We start from the raw sequence: 22379 nt of genomic DNA, 5'->3' as shown, positions 1-22379 counted from the left end.
ATACTGAATGCCACAAAAATTTATTTTGACTTGCCGCTCCTTTTCTTTAAAGAAAGCTCAAATCTGTCGATTGAACATAACTTGTATTGAACCCGAAATATTCCTTTAAGCCGGTGGCACACTTTACGCCTTATTTAGCACCGTAAATCTCCTAATTTATATATTTTTATTTTTTTAAATATTGAGTGTAAATTTATTACATTATGCTTATAGTTATATTACCCTGGAATTAGTTTTAAAAACGAATTACCACAGCTGCAAGGGGGTTTCTATTGCAGCTGCTGAGAGAGTGACAGTAAATTTGGCATCTTCTCCCATCTGACTTGCTTAATCCACCGCTCTCTATTTTTTTTCCTCTTCTGGAAAGTCATTCAAACGTAATAGTGGATTTTTAATTTTGGTCTTGGTGCAAATGGGTAAGTGAAAATAACATTTGCTGTGATCTCCCATTCACTCCCATTCACCGCTGTCGAAGAATGCATATGTGCAGTAACTGCTCGTGAGTCTCACGAGAGGAGAAAACAAATCTGCATGCTGAGCAGCGGACTGAGACACACACTGCATGCGATTTTATCTTCAAACAGTAGCTGATGAGTTACCCGTAACATAAATAGAAATCTGTGGCACTAAAAAGTATTTTTGCAAATAATTATTAGAAATGACTCTTGAGAGCTCGAGATCACAGAGACCAAAGAGCCATATTTCAAAGAGATTATATATATATATATATATATATATATATATATATATATATATATATATATATATATATATATATATATTCCAAGTGACATCCAAAAGTTAAACGTACAGACATCTGACTGCAGTCACTCTCCATCACTGACACCTGTTCAGGCGCGCGCTCGCGCGCCACCGCTGTGTAATCAGCGTTTGGGTTAGCGCTTGCCAGAGAAAGAGAGAGAGAGAGAGAGAGAGAGAGAGAGAGAGAGAGAGAGAGAGAGAGAGAGAGAGAGAGAGAGATGTAAGTCGCTGCTGAAGATTCGCAACAACAAGCAAGTCCTTTACCGCACCTTCCCCTCCCATTGCCTTCCCTGAGAAAAAAGAAAAATCATGTTTCTCTTTTGCCTGAGATATAGGCTACAGTAATCTGAATATCTCTCAGCTGTTGGAGACACTGTGCTCTGAGAAAACATAAAAGAATAGCGGCAACAGAGAATTCCTCGCTCGCTTACCTGATTCGGAGGCAGCACTGCAAACACATATAAGAGACCGACCGGGATTTGGGGGATTTCTTCAAACAGCGGTATGTGATGCTCTAATTGAACGCTTTTGCTGCAGTTCAGGTCGCTAAAGCGATATTGGTAGAGATTTTTGTGTACGTTTTGCCTGGTCCGGTGTGGACAGTCAGTACTAGGAAATTCGTATGCTATGTTTTCTGTATAGCCAAACTGTCAGATGTATTTCATGCGCAAACTGTTGACAGTACAGATGGGACAGTATGCGCATGAGATCCTGCATTAGCACTGATATATCACATCTGCACCATCAACTGTATCAAACATGTATGTATTTAAGATTTATCCTTGAGATGAAACCTTGAGTCAGTGTAATAAACGATTTTTTTGACCGCCTGTTGTCATTTGAGTTACTCCGCGTGCTGTCTCAGCGTTTGTTTATGTGTTGTTGTTGTGTTTTCTTTCTTTTTTATTATTATTATTATTATTATTTTTTATTTTTTTATTTTATTTTATTTATTTATTTTTTTATTTTTTGCGGTAGTTGTACTCATGGAGTTCCCAAATGATTCCGCTGGCTTTGCTGACCCCAGACACTTCCGTCTGTACAACGAGTCCCTATTCCAGAGCAACTTCAGCGCCTTCAACGGGACTTACAGCTTCTTCCCGCGGGGCGTCAGGATCACTATAGCCGTGGTCTACATGATTGTCTGCTTGGTGGGGCTCGTGGGAAACTGCTTGGTCATGTACGTCATCATCAGGTAAGATCACCTGGCAGGTTATGATGGAACAGGGTATTATTTAGTAATAAAGCAAATGATTGTAGAGTCCATGGGTTAAGAATTGGACCCTGCACTGTTGTGGATGTGTTTTTGAGGCCCATGAGGAAGACCCTTCACTTCCTGACAGGCTGGACAATGCAGTCTGACAGAAGGCCACTGGGTCATGACCTAGCTACACAGTGACTGAAGTTTTTATTTACAACAGTGGACAATTCAGTACCCAAAGTGGACATCTTTTTTTCTTTTCATTTTTTACTTTTCTTTCTTTTCATTGTTGTCTTTGTTATGAGGGAAATAAAAGTAGTAATGACATGACTTTAAAGGGATAGTTCACTAAATAAATTATAATTCTCTGATAATTTTCTCACCCTCATGCCATCTGAGATGTTTATTACTTTCTTTCTTCTGCAAAACACTTTTGAAGATTTGTAGAAAAAGATCCATGCTCAGCAGGTCCTTAGAATGTGAGAGTATGGTGATTAGATATTTGTAGGTCCAAAAAGCACAGATAGTCAGCATAAGAGTAATCCATCCTATCTCCAGCAGTGACATTAATGTCTTCTAAAGCGAACTGATCCCTTTGTGTGTGAAAACGAATGACATTTAAGCACTTTATAACTATAAAAGATCACTTCCAGTCAGGCATTGGCAAATGGCCAAATTGCTTCCGTGACATAAGTTCGATCGCACGTGAACTGACGCGTGACAGACAAAACCAATGAGTGGAATGAACGTGCCAACACACTTGCATCACAGGAGCACTTGGGTAAATTCGCCCATTCATCAACGTCTGACTGGAAGTGATCTTGTATAGTTAAAAAGTGCTTAAATATCATTCGTTTTCACACACAAAGGGATCAGTTCGCTTTTGAAAACATTAATATCACTGCTGGAGATAGGATGGATTACTCTTATGCTGACTATCTGTGCTTTTTGGACCTACAAATGCCTAATCACCATCCTCTCACATTCTAAGGACCTGCTGAGCCTGGATCTTTTCTACAAATCTTCAAAAGTGTTTTGCAGAAGAAGGAAAGTCATACACATCTCAGATGGCATGAGGGTGAGTAAATTATCAGAGAATTTTCATTTTTGGGTAAACTGTTCCTTTAAGAATCTTTAAAGGGGTCATGAAGTGCTTTATTTTATTATTTTATTATCTTCCCTGAGGTCCAATGATAATGTTTTGCACCAAACAGTCACAATTAAGTAATATATGATCATTTTCCACCTGTTTTTGGCCCTCTGTCTGAAACACTCGGTTTTGGCCTTAGCACCTTCTTAAAACTTCAACGTAAACACCCACTTTTATGATTGGCTAACATCATGCAGCCCCTCAAATTCAGCAAACTCAGTCAGAAGAGAATGAACCTTGACATTATAAAACAAAATTGCAAGGTTTACACACAACGCATATCCAACACATTGTATCTGAATATATTAAACTGTTCATCTCAAGCACAACTGTTAACATTCAGCACCATAAACTATCAAACAGTCATGACATTTAAAATATTAAAGAACGAATTGGTTTACTTACGTTTTTGAAGTGTTTTTAATTGCCCAATCCTTCAATAACAGTTCCTTTGCAAAGCTTGAATCGTATTTTGACTGTTCACAAACAATTCATGTTGGCATGAGCCGGAAAAAAAAATTGAACACATCATATTCCAAAGAACGGTGAAAATTACACGCACACATACTGTAGGTGCAGTGAGGTGCACGTTGCCGGGAACACACAGAAACAGTCAAAGACGTCCATCATCAAAGATGTCCTATGTTTACATACACCAACAATCAAAAATAGCACAGATGGACGAAAGAACACATCCATGACAGAGGCCGCAGCTGAATGAAAGAATTGCTTCTCCCTTTCAGAGTTGTAACTTGACACCGTGTCTTTTAAAAGTGGCAAGATACATGGCAGCGGTCAAAAGTCTGTGTAATTCATGTTTATATACAAAATAATTCAAAATAGTCCAGATGAGTCCCCTTAGTTGTTATGTTAGGAATAGTTAGCCACACAAGGCCTGCTTTCTCGAACTGCGTGCCAGTGGGCAGGGCCAAGGGTGCGATGACACGTTGTGGGATGTGTAAATACAAATGAGCAATGTTTTGTGATGTCACGAACAGACAGATTTAAAAACAAGACATTTTAGCAGGGTGGCAACTATAATGCTCTTTTTAGAATGCGGAGAAAGATTTGAGTTCTGAAATTTACAGTGTGTTTTTATAGTACAATTACCTCTTATATATCTAAATATCAATGGAAAACTGATTCTCCTTTTCATGACCCCTTTAATTCATCATGATAATTCATCCTGTGTATACTGCTATGTTTTATGTCTACCATCATCACCCTTTGCTACTTAAAACCAATGGCAGAATTCATAATCAAAGTCATAATCAAAGTATTAGCATCCTGTGGTATTACTTTCCTAGAATATGATCATATTGTTACAATAGCTAGCAGGTGAAATGTGTAATTAACATTTACATTTACATTTAGTCATTTAGCAGACGCTTTTATCCAAAGCGACTTACAAATGAGGAACATAGCAAGCAATTTGTCATACAAAGTTCAACAACATCTACAGTGTTGTACTGCCAAGCTCTCAAGGTGGCTGGAGTAGTATAGGCGCTAGAGTAGAAGAAAGAGACAGAGCATTTATTTGTATTTATTTTTTATTATTTTTTATTTTGTACAATAAGTGCAAGTTAAGTTCAACAATAAGCACAATTAGTGTGGATTGGTTAAGTGCTCACGGAACAGATGTGTTTTCAGCTGGTTCTTGAATGTTGAGATGGTATCAGCAGATAGTGTGGATGTTGGAAGCTCATTCCACCACAGTGGAACAGAGAATGTGAATGATCATAAAATAGACTTTGAGCCTCTTTGTGATGAGACCACCAGGCACTGCTTGTCATAGACCGCAGAGAGCAAGTTGGAGCACAGACCTGGAGAAGTGAATTAAAGTAAGAGGGTGCAGTTCAATTGGCTGTCCTGAAGGCCAGAGTCAAAGCCTTAAATTTGATGCGGGCAGCTACAGGTAGCCAGTGAAGGAAATCAAGAGAGGGGTAACATGAGCCCTTTTTGGCTGATTGAAGACCAGACACGCTACTGCATTCTGGACCATCTACAGTGGTTTAACTGTGTTAGCTGTGAGGCCAGCCAACAAAGCATTACAGTAGTCCAGTCTTGAAATGACCAGACCTTGGACCAGGAGCTGTTCAGCATATTCAGACAGAAAAGGTCTGATTTTCCTGATGTTGTAGAGTGCAAATCTGCAAGACCAGGTGGTTGATGAGATGTGGACGGTAAAATTAAGCTGGTCATCTACCACCACTTCCAGGTTCCGAGCTGTTCTGGTTGGTGTTAGTGTAGTTAGGCCAAGATGAATAGTGAGGTTGTGGTCGACAGATGGGTTGGCTGGGATCACGAGGAGTTCTGTCTTGGCAAGGTTGAGCTGAAGGTGGCGATTCTTCATCCAGGCTGAAATGTCCGAGAGGCAGGCAGAGATATGAGCTGAGACTGTAGGGAGAGGCTGGGTGGAACGACAGGTAGAGCTGCGTGTCATCTGCGTAGCAGTGGTAGGAAAAGCCATGTCCTATGTTGTGTATATAGAGAAGAGGAGGGGTCCAAGCACTGATCAGCAGCAGCCCCACTTTATTACAGTTCAGACAGTGGGCAAACCCCCAATGTACTAACACAGCACACTTTGATCACTATCAACAGCTCTGTGGGACTAGAGATGCTAAATTAATTTTCCCTCAGATTCTCACTCTTTCTGTTTTGTTTATATGCTTTTACTCAATTACCTCCACTGTACCTCCTCATACCCCAATCCCCACCCATTTGTTTCTCAATATCTGTCTTTTATACCAAAATACACAACTTTAAACCCCTAAAGTTAAGTTATGTGAACATAGTCAAGTGTTAGACCTGTTAAACTAATTGTGGCAATTTGTCTCTCTTTTCCAAAGTCAATGCTTTTATGTTCCCCTAATTTTCTCACTTCACGGAGTCATCTGCAACTGCCAAGACCATTCTTTCCAACATCCCACTATATTATCTATCCCAATTCATACTTTTGCACCCCACCCCCATTATAAGATATGGCCAAATTGTCTCCCCAATCATTTATATTCTTGTTACTGTTTTGCTACAGTCCATTATGCACGGCTGTCTAATTGTCATTAAGTTGTTGCATAGATTACATAATAGTTTAAAAAAGTTTAATTATTAGCATGCTCAGTGGTCTAGCACACCTCGTTAATGCCATTTGAGACAACCAATCAAATAGAAAAAGCTGAGACCAACTTTTCATAGAAGCTAAGCAGGAACCTAAGATATTATTCCAGCGCCACACATCAGCACGGTCAGCATTTCAGGTGTAAGTGCCTAACAAAACATGCAATATTTGCCCACTATGTTATGATGGAAATCTTGCACACACCAACAGTAAGTTGTGATGTAAACTACTCACTGTTTGCAAGAATGCACATTACTCACTATTTGTCGAAATTGTCCGTTTTGAATTGAAATGATGTAATGTGCAGTACTTGCTTCGTATGTCATTCCCAGTTTTGCATGTGAAAACATCAATGGAGCAGTTTTCTGCTTATCAGGCATAAGACAAAGAGCAAATGTGTGCATAATGAGAATTAATTAAATTAATATGGTTATCTGACTAGCTTTTTAAGTTGCCTTTAAAAAATTCACTTTACACTATCAAAAAACAAAAAAAACAAAAACAAACTATAACATTGGTAAGACCCGTGGCTTTGACTTACTGTACGTTTTTTTAGGTTTGGCAAGAACACGTTTCATATATTTTTTAATGAAAATATTATTTGTCAATAATTTAAAATAAATGTGAGCGTTTCTAATTTCTTAACTTTTCTTAACTAATTTCTTTATGACTTTTATTAATTCTGACTTTTGGAAAACAATCTCCTAAATTTCCTCTTTTAAAAGATACCAGGATTCATGAATTGTGTGTATGTCTTTATCAGGTATGTGCTCATAAAGGGAGCCACCAGTTAAAAGAGCAGTTCACCATAGAATCACAGTTTATAGTGAGCAGGAGCTGTCAAGCTTAAAAAAAAAAGAAAAAAAAGTGCAGTAATGAAAACACCATAAAAGTAGTCTGCATGACTTGTGCACTATATTCCAAGTCTTCTGAGGCCATACAGAAGCTTTATGTTGTATGGACTACTTTTATGATATGTTAATGATGATTTTTTTTCTCTTTGAAGTATGACAGCTGTGGTTCTTGATTGGAAAAGAGCTGCGTAAAGATTCATGAAGAAAAGACTGGATTATGATTCTGCTGAAAAAAAAACAAAACAATGAGGGTGATTTAATAAAGGTAATAAAGTCATGTCATTTTTCAGATACAGCAATAATGAAAAGAAATTCAAATGATATTCATCTTTTCTTTGAGACAGCTCATAAAAGAAAGGTAAGCTGACTGAAACAGGAAAATTGATAGCAGTGCATACATGGTGGTAGTCTTGTCTTGTGAACTAACACCCCCCCCCCCCCAAAAAAAAAATAAAAATCATATTTAAAGCCTTTATTACAAAAAGTATTGCATTCAACACCTTTACTATTTTAAAGGACAAAAGGACCCCAAATGGTTTGGTCACAACCCCCCCCCCCCCCCCCCCAAGTCATGGTTACCTGATCTAACACTTAAAATGAGTTTTGTTAATGTATCCTAATGTATTCTGGTTGATAATGTTAAATAATATTTTTGACAATAGATGTTAACACATGAAGCACTTTTTTAGGTTAATATTTTTCCAGTGTACCTCTGTATACTGCTTCAGAAGGCAGCATTTTATAGCTTTCGGGACACAGCCTTGAATTGTCCATCTGTTTGTGTCTGATTGTCCTGTAATGATGCTTCTCTGCACATGGCACTCAGTGATGTACAAGACAGTAATCATTGGGCAGAATCAGCTTCCTGCTCTGTGCCGAGTCTTCAGGCCTTCACCCACTCAGGCCCAGCTCACCCACCTTCTCCATCTGCCTGCATGTGTGGAGGCCACAAATGTGTTTACTGTCCCTCCCTCACCGAATGGAAGTGTATGATTATGAGCCTAATGTATGATTGCTTGTGCTTGGATGACTGCCGTCCTTTTGGATGATTTCAGCTGTGAAGTTTGCACTCTGTTCTCTCTTCTTGTCTTCCACTTGCATGCTCTGTAGCATGCAAATCAGTCGTGTGCATGTGTTTGTGTGTTGGAATGTGGATGTAAGCGGTTTACTATGGTAATGCAAGACCAGCGTTTTTACCAGTCATAGCCAATCTGAAAAATCAACCCACTGTGGGTTGAAGGGAAACAGTATATCCATCATTCTGATAAGTTTGTGTTATATTGGCCAAAATGCTGCTGCTTTACTGTAACTATCATTCATGAAAAGACATTGTGATTAAATGCATGACTGCTATCAATAAGTTTCATGTTTTAGCTCTGTTTGTGTCTAGGTTGGGCATGATCAACATTGTCTGATATCCAGTCAAGGTTAAAATTGTTTGGACATAGGTTTAGCTGTAACTGTAGGAAGTAACTGGTTAGCTGGTTATTTCCATGATTCATACTGTATATCATATAAGTCAGTGATTCCAAACCAGGTGTATGCAAAGCAGGTTCCAGGGTGTACTTAGAAATATTTAGACATTAGGCCCTATTTAAAAAGTGCTGGTGCTAAGCGCAGCACTATGCCATAAGTCATAATTGCAAAATCAATGGGCATGGCCATAAAGTTCTGGTATTTTTGTGCAAGCATGCACTAATAGGCGCAAGTGGGTTTGGCGAAATCACAAAGCGCTAATGGGCTGGGTCAAGTGCAATTTAATTCTGAGGTTCTTATGATGTTATTGCAGTCTCTGCGTCCTATTATATAGTCCATTTCCTCAAGCACCAGCGATATAAACAAAGACAAGGGGCGTGGCCAGAAGGGTGGCATGGGGTGGCAGCTGCCACCCTAAAAATGAGCTTTGCCACCCCACATGCAACCCCAACTCGGACCCGCTTGCGTCCTGGAGACGGTGCGCAACACCTTAACTCGTCCATGTCACGCGTAGTCCATTACAACGCCCCCCCAGTCAGACTAAATTAATAGATGTCACCCCTTTCTCGACTCTTGCCACCACTTTGCCACCCCTGCCAAAAAATCCTGGACATGCCCCTGACAAAGACAGCACATTCATAAGAATTTGGTAGTGTAAATAGACAGCAATGAATTAGAAGAATAGAAATATGGACTTACATTATTTTGTGCATTTAGTGCGTCCTTGTTGAATGTGAAACGGTCATATTATATGCATGGAAAATGTGGTTTAGGATATGGATGTAGGTTCCATTAAATTATAGAGAATGTAAGAATTATTAATAATTTTCATCTGCTGACACACAAATCATGGCTAGTATTAACAGTGATTGTATCGGCACACGATTAATGTTTTACTGGTCAATTTTGATTTTGAAAAATGTTAATGAATTTATTGAAACAAGATAATTAAACCAAAATATTTCTACATTTAAATTACACTTCAAACAAAACAAAAATATAATCAAAATAACGAAGTGGTCCAAACATTTTACCCTCTACAAATTCTTCCACCGGCCCCTTTTTTCAGTGACTTAAAAATCACTCTACGATAAAAGGTGGAAAAATTCCAATACAAATTTAGATCATAAATACAATTGTAAATCTAAACATAATAATAATAATTGAAAAGTACACCATGACATATAGATAGTTTAACACTAATATCATAAATATTTGTTTCATAAAACAGCTATAACAGTGATCGTCATAGACATCATTTAGTTTTAGTTTGAACATGAACTTTATTACCACCTGCTGGTGGAATCTTCAGACTGCAAATGTATGAACTGAATTTAGACTTTGCACTGAAAACAGACATGGTATTGAAACATCTTATGGCAATGACCTATTTCTCAGGAAAATAGCAAATTGTGCTTTGCGGCACTTCATTAACATACAATACACCCACAGTTTTCTCACATACACCCACAGAAAGTGCAAACACTCCCACCCACGGCTACTTGTGCTTTGTGCTGACACAAAATTTGCACTAAGAATTAGCGCTTTCTCGAAGATTTTATTAGACGAAGCACACAGTCTTTGCGCATAGTGCTGCGCTTTGCACGCTTACAAAAATAAAGCCCTTAGCCAACATAGTCTAATGACATCTTGTAAGAATTTATACAAGATGGCGAAATCGTAAGTTATTTTTCAACTTGCCTCATACAAAAATATACGACCTTTATTCCAATATAGACCAACCAATCAACAAACAGAATTTCAAATTGAACCAATACAGGTATCAAAGTTTTGCTAGCCTCCCATTCAGCACTTTATTTTAGGAAAATAATTCTAGCAAATTCGCCAACTCGTACTGTTATTATGAATTGTGATGAGACCGGGTTGACTTTGCTAAGTTTGTCTTTAAACCTATAAATCAGAAACACATAGCTTGTGTGTAAGTGTTGTCAAGCTGTGTGAATGACACTTGAAGCAGCATATGCTGTTTGTGCACATCTATGAAGGTACATCTATAAACATCTTATTTACAAGTGATGCTGTATAAGATGATATTTCACAATTGTTGTGCTTCTATGATACTTAAATTCCACCACACAAGCCTGCCAATAACTTTACTTTTGTTAAACATCCCAAACAGTTGAATTATGAGTAAATTCACTGTTTTTTGTAATTAACATTTTTTATTAAATCTTATAACAAGAAACACACACACACACACACACACATACATACATATATATATATATATATATACACACACAACATTTAAACCCCACAACCCCCCCCCCCACGACCCCCAACCCCGCCTCCCCAAAAAACAATCCTGTGCATACACATATACACACACATACATACAGTGCATCCGGAAAGTATTCACAGCGCTTCACTTTTTCCACATTTTGTTATGTTACAGTCTTATTCCAAAATTGATTAAATTCATTATTTTCCTCAAAATTCTACAAACAATACCCCATAATGACAACGTGAAATAAGTTTGTTTGAAATCTTTGCAAATAAAATAAAAAATGAAAAACATCACATGTACATAAGTATTCACAGCCTTTGCCATGACACTCAAAATTGAGCTCAGGTGCATCCTGTTTCCACTGATCATCCTTGAGATGTTTCTACAACTTGATTGGAGTCCACCTGTGGTAAATTCAGTTGATTGGACATGATTTGGAAAGGCACACACCTGTCTATATAAGGTCCCACAGTTAACAGTGCATGTCAGAGCATAAACCAAGCCATGAAGTCCAAGGAATTGTCTGTAGACCTCCGAGACAGGATTGTATCAAGGCACAGATCTGGGGAAGGGTACAGAAAAACTTCTGCAGCGTTGAAGGTCCCAGTGAGCACAGTGGCCTCCATCATCCATAAATGGAAGACGTTTGGAACCACCAGGACTCTTCCTAGAGTTGGCCACCTGGCCAAACTAAGTGATTGGGGGAGAAGGGCCTTAGTCAGGGAGGTGACCAAGAACCCGATGGTCACTCTGACAGAGCTCCAGCGTTTCTCTGTGGAGAGAGGAGAACCTTCCAGAAGAACAACCATCTCTGCAGCACTCCACCAATCAGGCCTGTATGGTAGAGTGGCCAGACGGAAGCCTGGAGTTTGCCAAAAGGCACCTGAAGGACTCTCGGACCATGAGAAACAAAATTCTCTGGTCTGATGAAACAAAGATTGAACTCTTTAGCCTGAATGGCAAGCGTCATGTCTGGAGGAAACCAGGCACCGCTTATCACCTGGCCAAGACCATACCTGCAGTGAAGCATGGTGGTGGCAGCATCATGCTGTGGGGATGTTTTTCAGTGGCAGGAACTGGGAGACTAGTCAGGATCGAGGGAAAGATGAATGCAGCAATGTACAGAGACATCCTTGATGAAAACCTGCTCCAGAGCGCTCTGGACCTCAGACTGGGACGAAGGTTCATCTTCCAACAGGGCAACGACCCTAAGCACACAGCCAAGATAACAAAGGAGTGGCTACGGGACAACTCTGTGAATGTCCTTGAGTGGCCCAGCCAGAGCCCAGACTTGAACCCAATAGAACATCTCTAGAGAAATCTGAAAATGGCTGTGCACCGACGCTTCCCATCCAACCTGATGGAGCTTGAGAGGTCCTGCAAAGAAGAATAGGAGAAACTGCCCAAAAATAAGTGTGCCAAGCTTGTAGCATCATACTCAAAAAGACTTGAGGCTGTAATTGGTGCCAAAGGTGCTTCAACAAAGTATTGAGCAAAGGCTGTGAATACTTACAGTGGTGTGAAAAAGTGTTTGCCCCTTCCTGATTTCTTATTTTTTTTGCATGTTTGTCACACTTAAATGTTTCAGATCATCAAAAAAGTTTAAATATTAGTCAAAGATAACACAAGTAAACACAAAATGCAGTTTTTAAATGAAGGTTGTTATTATTAAGGGAAAACAAAATCCAAACCTACATGGCCCTGTGTGAAAAAGTGATTGCCCCCTAAACCTAATAACTGGTTGGGCCACCCTTAGCAGCAACAACTGCAATCAAGTGTTTGCGATAACTTGCAATGAGTCTTTTACAGCGCTGTGGAGGAATTTTGGCCCACTCATCTTTGCAGAATTGTTGTAATTCAGCCACATTGGAGGGTTTTCGAGCATGAACTGCCTTTTTAAGGGCATGCCACAGTATCTCAATAGGATTCAGATCAGGACTTTGACTTTGGCCACTCCAAAGTCTTCATTTTGTTTTTCTTCAGCCATTCAGATGTGGACTTGCTGGTGTGTTTTGGATCATTGTCCTGCTGCAGAACCCAAGTTCGCTTCAGCTTGAGGTCACAAACAGATGGCTGGACATTCTCCTTCAGGATTTTTTGGTAGACAGCAGAATTCATGGATCCATTTATCACAGCAAGTCTTCCAGGTCCTGAAGCAGCAAAACAGCCCCAGACCATCACACTACCACCACCATATTTTACTGTTGGTATAATGTTCTTTTTCTGAAATGCAGTGTTACTTTTACGCCAGATGTAATGGGACACACACCTTCCAAAAAGTTCAACTTTTGTCTCGTCAGTCCACAGAGTATTTTCCCAAAAGTCTTGGGGATCATCAAGATGTTTTTTGGCAAAAATGAGACGAGCCTTAATGTTCTTTTTGCTCAGCAGTGGTTTTCGTCTTGGAACTCTGCCATGCAGGCCATTTTTGCCCAGTCTCTTTCTTATGGTGGAGTCATGAACACTGACCTTAACTGAGGCAAGTGAGGCCTGCAGTTCTTTGGATGTTGTTGTGGGGTCTTTTGTGACCTCTTGGATGAGTGGTCGCTGCGCTCTTGGGGTAATTTTGGTCGGCCGGCCACTCCTGGGAAGGTTCACCACTGTTCCATGTTTTCGCCATTTGTGGATAATGGCTCTCACTGTGGTTCTCTGGAGTCCCAAAGCTTTAGAAATGGCTTTATAACCTTTTCCAGACTGATAGCTCTCAATTACTTTCTTTCTCATTTGTTCCTGAATTTCTTTGGATCTCGGCATAATGTCTAACTTTTGAAGATCTTTTGGTCTACTTCACTTTGTCAGGCAGGTCCTATTTAAGTGATTTCTTGATTGAGAACAGGTGTGGCATTAATCAGGCCTGGGTGTGGCTAGAGAAATTGAACTCAGGTGTGATAAACTACAGTTAAGTTATGTTTTAACAGGTGGGGCAAACACTTTTTCACACAGGGCCATGTAGGTTTGGATTTTGTTTTCCCTTAATAATAACAACCTTCATTTAAAAACTGCATTTTGTGTTTACTTGTGTTATCTTTGACTAATATTTAAACTTGTTTGATGATCTGAAACATTTAAGTGTGACAAACATGCAAAAAAATAAGAAATCAGGAAGGGGGCAAACAATTTTTCACACCACTGTATGTACATGTGATTTTTTTTTTTAGTTTTTTACTTTTAATAAATTTGCAAAGATTTCAAAAACTTCTTTCACGTTGTCATTATGGGGTATTGTTTGTAGAATTTTGAGGAAAATAATGAATTTAATCCATTTTGGAATAAGGCTGTAACATAACAAAATGTGGAAAAAGTGAAGCGCTGTGAATACTTTCCGGATGCACTGTATATATATATATATATATATATATATATATATATATATATATATATATATATATATATACATACATACATATACACACATAATAATCATACTCACTTAAAAACTATACTACAATACTCTCTCCACACCCCACCCGAGAGCCCCCCAAAAATTCCAAATACCTGCCCCATTTCCGGACAAACAAATTTAAATCACCCCGTCTTCCCAATGACATCTCTTCATAAGCTGCTACCCTCCCCATCTCCGTGGACCACTCCAGATATGGGGGCGCACCAGCTGACCTCCAGCCCCTAAAAATAACCTGCCTGGTGATCATCACACAGGTCAGAACCCAGTTCTCAATATGGACATCCCCCGCATTGATGTCCGCCCCATCGCCCAGAACACAAAGTCTGGGGCAAAACAAAACCCGAGTGCCCACCACGTCGCACACAAAATTCTGAACCTTCGACCAAAATTTCTGGATCTCGACACACCACCAAAAAACATGGGCTATGTCTCCATCCTCCGACTGGCATCTCCAGCAGGTGGGTGTGTCTTTAAGACCAAGCCTATACAGTCTAGAGGGGGTCCAATAAAATCTATGCAACATTTTGAATTTGAATAAGATGCACCCTTGCATCTCTAGATGCAGACTTAATGTTTTTAAGAATCTTAGCCCACACTCCTTCCTCCAAGTTGAAATCTTTCTCCCATACTCTCTTGAGAGAAGTTAAGGCTCTATCCCCCAGACTCTGAATTAACAGGGAGTAGTACACTGATGCCTCATTACCTTTTCCAAAAGCTGTAATCACCTCTCCCAAAGCATCTGCCTCCTTAGGGGGGTGTGTGCTACTCCCAAAAATAGTACAAAGCAGGTGGCGCAGTTATAAATACCTATAAAACTGAGGTCTGGGGATCCCAAAATGTTGGACCAAGATTTCAAATGATCTCAACACTCCACTTTCATATAGGTCACCGAGTGTAGCAACCCCCCTCACAATCCACTCTGACCAGCAGAAAGGGGACTTGCCAATACACAGTCTTGGGTTCTGCTATATGCTCGAGGCAACATTTAAATAAGTGTCCAATTTAAACAATCTGGACACTTTAGTCCATACCGAGTGTAAATGCGAAATAACGGGGTGTAACTTAACTTTTTCGATTAGTTTGATAGAGATGCTTTGTAATAGCGAAATAGGGGCAAGAACTGCCTGTTCAATAACAAACCAGGGAGGGGCTGTCTCAGGTGGAAGTGACCAATAAGCCAAATGTCTGAGACTGAACGCATAGTAATAAAATAAAATCTTGGGTAGGCCTAGCCCACCTTTGTCTATCGGTCTATGTAACTTATTAAAATGCAATCTGGGACATTTACCATTCCAAATGAAGGACTTTGCTATGCTATCAAATTGCTTGAAATAAGAGAGGGGGACATCTACAGAGAGAGATTGTAGCAGGTAGTTTTGGAATACAATTCATTTTAATAACATTAACCTTCCCAATCATTGATAAATGTAATGAAGCCCACCTGCCCACATCGCTTGAAAACCTTTTTATTAAAGGGTCAAAATTAACACTAAATAAATCAGACAAATTTGCTGGGAATAAAATCCCCAAATACTTAATGCCCTGTTTGGGCCACTTGAAGGCGCCTGGCTGGAAAGCCATTACTGGACAGTACGCTGTCAGTGCCAAAGCTTCGGATTTAGACCAATTGACTTTGTATCCTGAGAACTTGGAAAAGGAATTAATAATTCTGTGGAGGCAAGGCATAGATCTAGTAGGTTCAGAGACAAATAATAAAATATCATCTGCGTAAAGCAGAAGCTTATGCGCCACACCTCCTGCCACCACCCCTGGAAAATCATCCTCCTTTCTTATCGCAGCTGCTAATGGTTCCAGGGCAAGACAGAACAATAATGGGGAAAGAGGGCAACCCTGCCGAGTGCCTCTATCCAGAGTAAAACAATCTTTGTTTGTACTGCTGCTACAGGGTGTCTATAAAGTAACTTAATCCAACCAATAAATGTACTCCCGAACCCATACATTTCCAAAATCTTAAAAAGGTAATCCCATTCTACCATATCAAATGCCTTTTCAGTGTCAAGTGAGATGGCAGCGACCGGAGACTGATCATTCGCTACTGACCACATGATATTGATGTTATCAGAAGAGCTGCGGCCCTGAATAAACCCCACCTGATCTATATGTATAAGAGATGTCATAACCTTACTTAATCGGTTAGCCAAAATTTTTGACAAAATTTTTTACATCTAGTTGGATCAGGGAGATTGGACAGTAACTTTTACACTCGCTTGGATCTTTGTCCTTTTTAAGAATCAGATTGATCCGGGCTTGTGTCATGGTTGGAGAAAGCTTACCATTCTTTAATGATTCAGTATAAACTTCTAACAAAAGTGGAGCCAGTTCTGTAACATAGGATCTAAAAAATTCTGTGGCAAAACCATCTGGCCCCAGAGCCTTGCCAGTAGGTAGGGACATAATTACCTCGTCAAGCTCCTCCAAGTTTATCTCAGAATCAAGAGAGTTTTTTTGCTCAGTCTTCAGTTTAGGGAGATCTAATGGTTCCACAAAGTTTCTAAAATCTTCATCAGTAGTCAAAGACGTGGAACTATAAAGATCAAGATAGAACTCTTTAAAGGCATTATTAATATCAATGGCTGAGGTAAACATTTCACCACCAGCAGATTTCACTGAGGGAATGATAGAAAGAGACTCTCTCTGCTTTATATATATAGCCAAAAGCTTTCCTGCTTTCTCCCCCGACTCAAAGTATGACTGTCTTGCCCTGAATAACCAAAACTCCACTTTCTGTGACAAAATAATATTATTTCTATATTTCAATCGGGTCAATTCTCTGAGGCCATCAGATGACATACGGCACTTCAGCTCTGCCTCTGCACTTTTAATATTTCCTTCCAACTCCACGAGTTCTCGTGCTTTGGATTTTTTTGATGAATGAGGCATACTGTATGATCCGACCCCTAAGAACCACCTTAAGTGCCTCCCAAGCCACGCCCACAGAGGATACCGAGGACCAGTTGGTCTCCATATAAATATTGATTTTAGTCTTTAACATTTGTTGGAAATCAGGATTTTGCAAAAGGGATATATTAAGGCGCCAACTATATGATTTCTTTTTCTCTATATGTGGCAACACCTCTAAACTCACCAGGGCGTGATCTTAGACTAAAATGTTTCCAATTGAGCAATCAACAACAGATGAAATGAGGGATTTGGATATATATATATAAAAATCTATTCTAGAATAAATCTTATGGACTGATGAAAAAAATCTATAGTCTCTCCCAGATGGGTTCAAAAGTCTCCAAATATTTGTAAGACCAAGATTTTTACACATCCTGTGAAGCGTCAGTGTTGCTCTAGGGGGCTTACACACTTTTGCTTCACTATGATCAAGGACGGAGTCCATCAAAAGATTAAAGTCTCCTCCCAAAATTATATCATGAGGGGTGCCAGCGGCTTGCAACATCCCTTCAAGATCTATAAAAAAGCCCTGATCATCAGTGTTAGGTGCGTAAATATTAGCCAAAATCAAACTTTCCCCCTGAATTTCTGCTAAAACAATAATGACTCTTCCTAATTTATCATTAAACTGTTTGAGACATTTGAATTGTAAATTTTTATTTACCAACATAATGACTCCCTTGCTCTTACTTGAGCCAACACTAAAGAAAACATGTCCACCCCATATCTTCCCAAATTTTTCAGCTTCCTGCGGGGAAAGATGCATTTCTTGAAGAAACACTATATCATATTTCTTACGTTTAAGAAAAGAAATAACCTTCCTTCTTTTTATGGGGTGCCCCAACCCATTCACATTCCATGTGGAGAGAGATAGTACACTCATATTAACATTTTACATTTTGATATAATAGAAAAAATGTATTGTGTGCCAAAGACAAAATTATGAAGACCACATTTCAACATTAATGCAAGAATAAAACCCTGACAGATTCATCCATAACTGTCCCGAAGTAATGTTATTTAACAAAACAAGCTCCAACCGCTAGGCGGGACCAGCACAAAAGGAAACGAAACACGCATCCCGGTTCCTCGGATGGTCAAGAGTCAATTCACTCGGAGGCCCCATAAAAGTATATCCCATGATTTACACAGTCCACCAACTTTATAAAAGACATCCTTTGTGTGGGCATGTAGATATTTTGTGGTCATCTGTAGTGTTTATTCTCAATCTGCCCGGGAACTTCATTGTAAAAGTGATCTTCTGTCAATGCAAAAGTTTCTTTAAGGAAAAGTGTTAATCCACAAAACAAACTTCAACCACTCGACGGAGCCAACGCAAAAAGAAACAAAAATGGTGCCCAGCTTCCTCCGAAAGCCAGAGCATGTACAGTGAGCCAATCCACTCACAAGAAAAACACCCAATGGTTACTCACCCATTGTTTCTATAAAAGACATTGCTTGATTGGGACATGTAAATACTTTGCTGCCGTCCTTGGTGTTTATTCTCAGTCTGGCCGGAAACATCACAGCAAAAGTGATCTTCCACTGATATAAGAGTTTCTTGCATTCCTTAAACCGATCGTGTTTCTCTCTTGTTGAGTTCGCAAAGTCCGGGAACAAGAAAATATTGTAATTCTTCCAAGAAAGCTTTCCTTTGCTCCTCGCCTGGTGCAACACGAGATCTTTATCGGATGATTTCAAAAATTTGGCCAGAATTGATCGGGGCCTGTCTCCCTCAGCAGATCTGTGAACCGGGACTCTGTGAGCTCGCTCGATTTCCAGCTTGTGGCCTGTTATGTCGAGCAGACTCGGGAAAAGCTCGTCTAGGAATTTCACCAAATCCCTGCCCTCCTCATGCTTAGGAATTCCAACAATTTGAATGTTATTCCTGCGGCTTCTATTCTCAAGATCTTCAAGCTTTTCAAGAACACGTTCCAAATCAGCTTTGGTCGCGGGCATATTAGCAGCTAATTCCTTCTCTGATGCCTCCAAATAATCGATTCGTTTTTCAACATCTGTCACTGTGTGACTAGCTCAGAGAATTTTTTTTCCATCACCGTAATCGATTGACGTATTACAGCGAGATCCTCCAAGTCCGCAAATACCTTCGTCAACATCACCGACATGTTGGACAGTTGACGCTGGATTCCTTCTCCTGCTGCGCCATCCAAATCGAGTCCCCGGTCCACAGGCCTGTCTGGGCTTTAATCTTGAACCTGCAAGTGTCTTTTAATATCTCCAGAGCCCGAGGATTTTGACTTCTTTGCCATGTTTACCTCAAACAGTAAATGTGTAACTGGGTGTATCAAATTTCACCAGATTATATCATGAAAATAATTAAAAAAATCAGCAAAGTGCACAGAACTGTCTCTCACACGTCTGCCCTTTGCATGGCGTCACGTAGCTTCCTGAGTAAATTCACTGTTAAGTCTTTCTTGTGGAAAGTTTCTTCATGATTGTCCCAGAAATGGCAAAACTTGTGAAAAACTAGCTCAAGTGTTTCATTAAGTGAGAGGATGATACTTTGTGAATCAGTGTTTCACTCACAGTATTGATTGTTTTTAGATTTAAAGTGAATTATTGAAAATATAGACACTATAAAAATACTAATGACAATGCAAGAAAAGAAAAAAATATTCAGTATAATATCAGTTAAAAGGAAAACATTTTGGTTTTGGTGCTGGGAATAGTGTGCTTATGAATAGGCATTAGAAGAGAGTTCTCTTCCAGTTGACTCAGCTTAGGTCTGTCAGATCGATACACCAACTATAATGAATTTGTCTTCTCTCACTGGACTGAGGACAGTACATTACAAAGAAGAATGAATATCAAGCTGCATAACAGCATTAGCATTGACCTGCTGATGCTTGCGCAAATGCTGCTTGGCTGTTGTGATGCTTTGTGGCTGATGTCAAGTTACCCTGAGCATGAGGGCTCTGGTTTTGATGTCGGCCCCCCGACCCATTTTTTTTTTCTGCGTATTAAAATGATTTCTAATATAATTAGATTGCTTTATGACTTCCCTCTATGAGATCGAATCTTTCCGCTGTTTCACCATAAGAGAAAAAAACAGTATTGTTCTCCCCCAAAGCTTGATTTATATTTGTTTATTCATGGATGTGTGTTCAATATGCCTGGGTCTCAGTGTGTCTAACTTTACTGCCTCATTATATGTGAGTTATGCTTTTACCCACTTACCCTTATTAAAGTTGATGTTATGAAATTGTTACCAACAAATTAGCAAGGCTTGCAAAATCACTAGAGAGTAGCAAGCATATTATAGTGTATAGTGTAGCTGATGATTGTAAATTATAGGGTACAATGGGGCAAAAGACCCTCCTTAAAGCTGATGTGTTTTTTCTCATTTCTCAATTGAATATGCAAAGACAACTTTAAGTAAGCCATTAGGCTGATTTCACATAAACTATCAAAACATTCCTCTTTTTGTTTAAGCGGCCTGTCCAGGTCCACACAGCAACATTGGCTTGACCAATTGTGTTAGTTTGGGGCAGGACTTTGTTTAACCAGTGGAATACGGGGGTAGTTTTCTGGAATCTATTTGAAAGCACTGATGCAGTTGTAGAAGACAAAGAGTAGAGCACTCCGAAGTGCTCAGTACGGCTGCAACTAATGATTATTTTGATAATCGATTAATTTTACGGTTATTAGAACGATTATTCGACTATTCTGTGATTATTGCAACGATTAATCATTTGCTCTTAACCGATTATTCAGCTTGTGCACTAACTTAAAAGGCTGTATTAAATGTGCTTACTATCAATAAAGAGGACAAAATCATCTTTTAAAAATACCTCAATGATATTCATTGAATTAAAGGTAAAAAAAAAAAAATTTTTTATTAAGTTTAATTCAGTAAAAAAATTAACTGCAAAAAAAATCCTATTGTTATCAATTGTTTTTGTCTTGTTTACCATTTAAAATTGTCTAAAAATCCTTTAAACAATATACATTTACTTGAGAAGCAACATATAAGATATTTAGACTTGCTTTAAGAGAATTTATCTTAAATATAAGTACATTTTGTATATAAGTGTATTTTTTTCACTTGGTTATACTTCTGTGAGTGCAGTAGACACAGTATTCTTATATTCAAGATATATTCTCTAAAAGCAAGTCTAAATATCTTATATGCTGCTTCTCTGGTACATGCATCTTTTTTAAAGGATTTTTAGATATTTTAAAATATTATTATTTTTAATATTATGTTCAACATTCTCAGATAAAAAATATAAGTAAATTAAAGTAAATGTACATTGTTTTAAAGGAGTTTTAGATATTTATATTGAAAAACAAGCCAAAACAAAAACAAATCAAAAACTCTCTTACCTTTGTGTTCTCTTCAATCCATCTTTAACTCACAAAAAAACAAACTCTCTCTTATTAATAAAGCTGCGTATTGCTCATTTTATTCACAATATGAAATGCACAGTGACATTTATTATGATTCAATAAGTCGCGAGCCATCATGTTATAATCTAGCTGCAGCAAGGGGTGAGCGTCCCCATGACAGAGTGCACATCAGCAGGGTGCAGTTTCAGTCTCTCCACCTTATATTGGGATATTCATGCAACTCATAGAAGAGGCACTGACTGCAGAGAGAAATGCCAGTTTCTGAGTTTGTAGTCATTTATATGACCTGCTTCCTTATTATTTGAACTTTATTAAAGCTATAACGCATTAAATATAACTACTTTAAAGATGTAACGCCAGGGTGTTTCCTTTAAAGACGCTCAACACGCAAGTTTTGCTTCAGCAGAGCGGCAGCTCCAGATCCACTTATTTACTTATTTGTTTTTTTGCATTATAATTCCCTCATACTTTGCGATCTACATCACCTGAAGCTGTGAAAGTTTATAGTGCATCTGGACTGTGAGCTGTGTAATTCTTCCTCTCCTCAGTCAGGTGCGAGCTGCAGTGCTCTTCTCGCGTATCATAATTAGAGTTTAATGTGATCTCATATTATGTTAAATGAGATCAAACGACTATTTGACAACGAAAATCTTTGTCGACTAATTTTTATTGTCGACGTTGTCGATAACGTCTAATCGTTTCATCATTAGTGCTCAGCACATACAGACTATGTAATTATTTAATTCAATCACAGTTTTATGGGGATTAATAATCTCACTTGTCCATGTAGCAAACTTAATTACTTTCTAAAACACAACATAATGTCAAAATAAAAGCTTGATTTAAATGGATGCATGTATTTTTGCTACACACT

General features: G+C 38.9%; 1 protein-coding gene across 1 annotated transcript in view; it reads left to right on the top strand.

Annotated features, from left to right (window-relative positions):
- The first annotated feature begins 1067 nt into the window (after positions 1 to 1067).
- Positions 1068 to 22379, top strand: part of oprl1 (opiate receptor-like 1) — a 113999-nt gene continuing 92687 nt past the window's right edge. The window contains exons 1-2 of the mRNA XM_051662667.1: positions 1068 to 1264; positions 1741 to 1957. Coding sequence (XP_051518627.1) covers positions 1749 to 1957 — 209 coding nt within the window. The 5' untranslated portion in view covers positions 1068 to 1264; positions 1741 to 1748. The remainder of the gene's footprint in view (positions 1265 to 1740; positions 1958 to 22379) is intronic.

The sequence above is a fragment of the Myxocyprinus asiaticus genome, chromosome 29 (genome assembly GCF_019703515.2).
Source record: "Myxocyprinus asiaticus isolate MX2 ecotype Aquarium Trade chromosome 29, UBuf_Myxa_2, whole genome shotgun sequence".
NCBI lineage: Eukaryota > Metazoa > Chordata > Actinopteri > Cypriniformes > Catostomidae > Myxocyprinus > Myxocyprinus asiaticus.
This window is presented reverse-complemented; position numbering and strand designations above follow the sequence as displayed.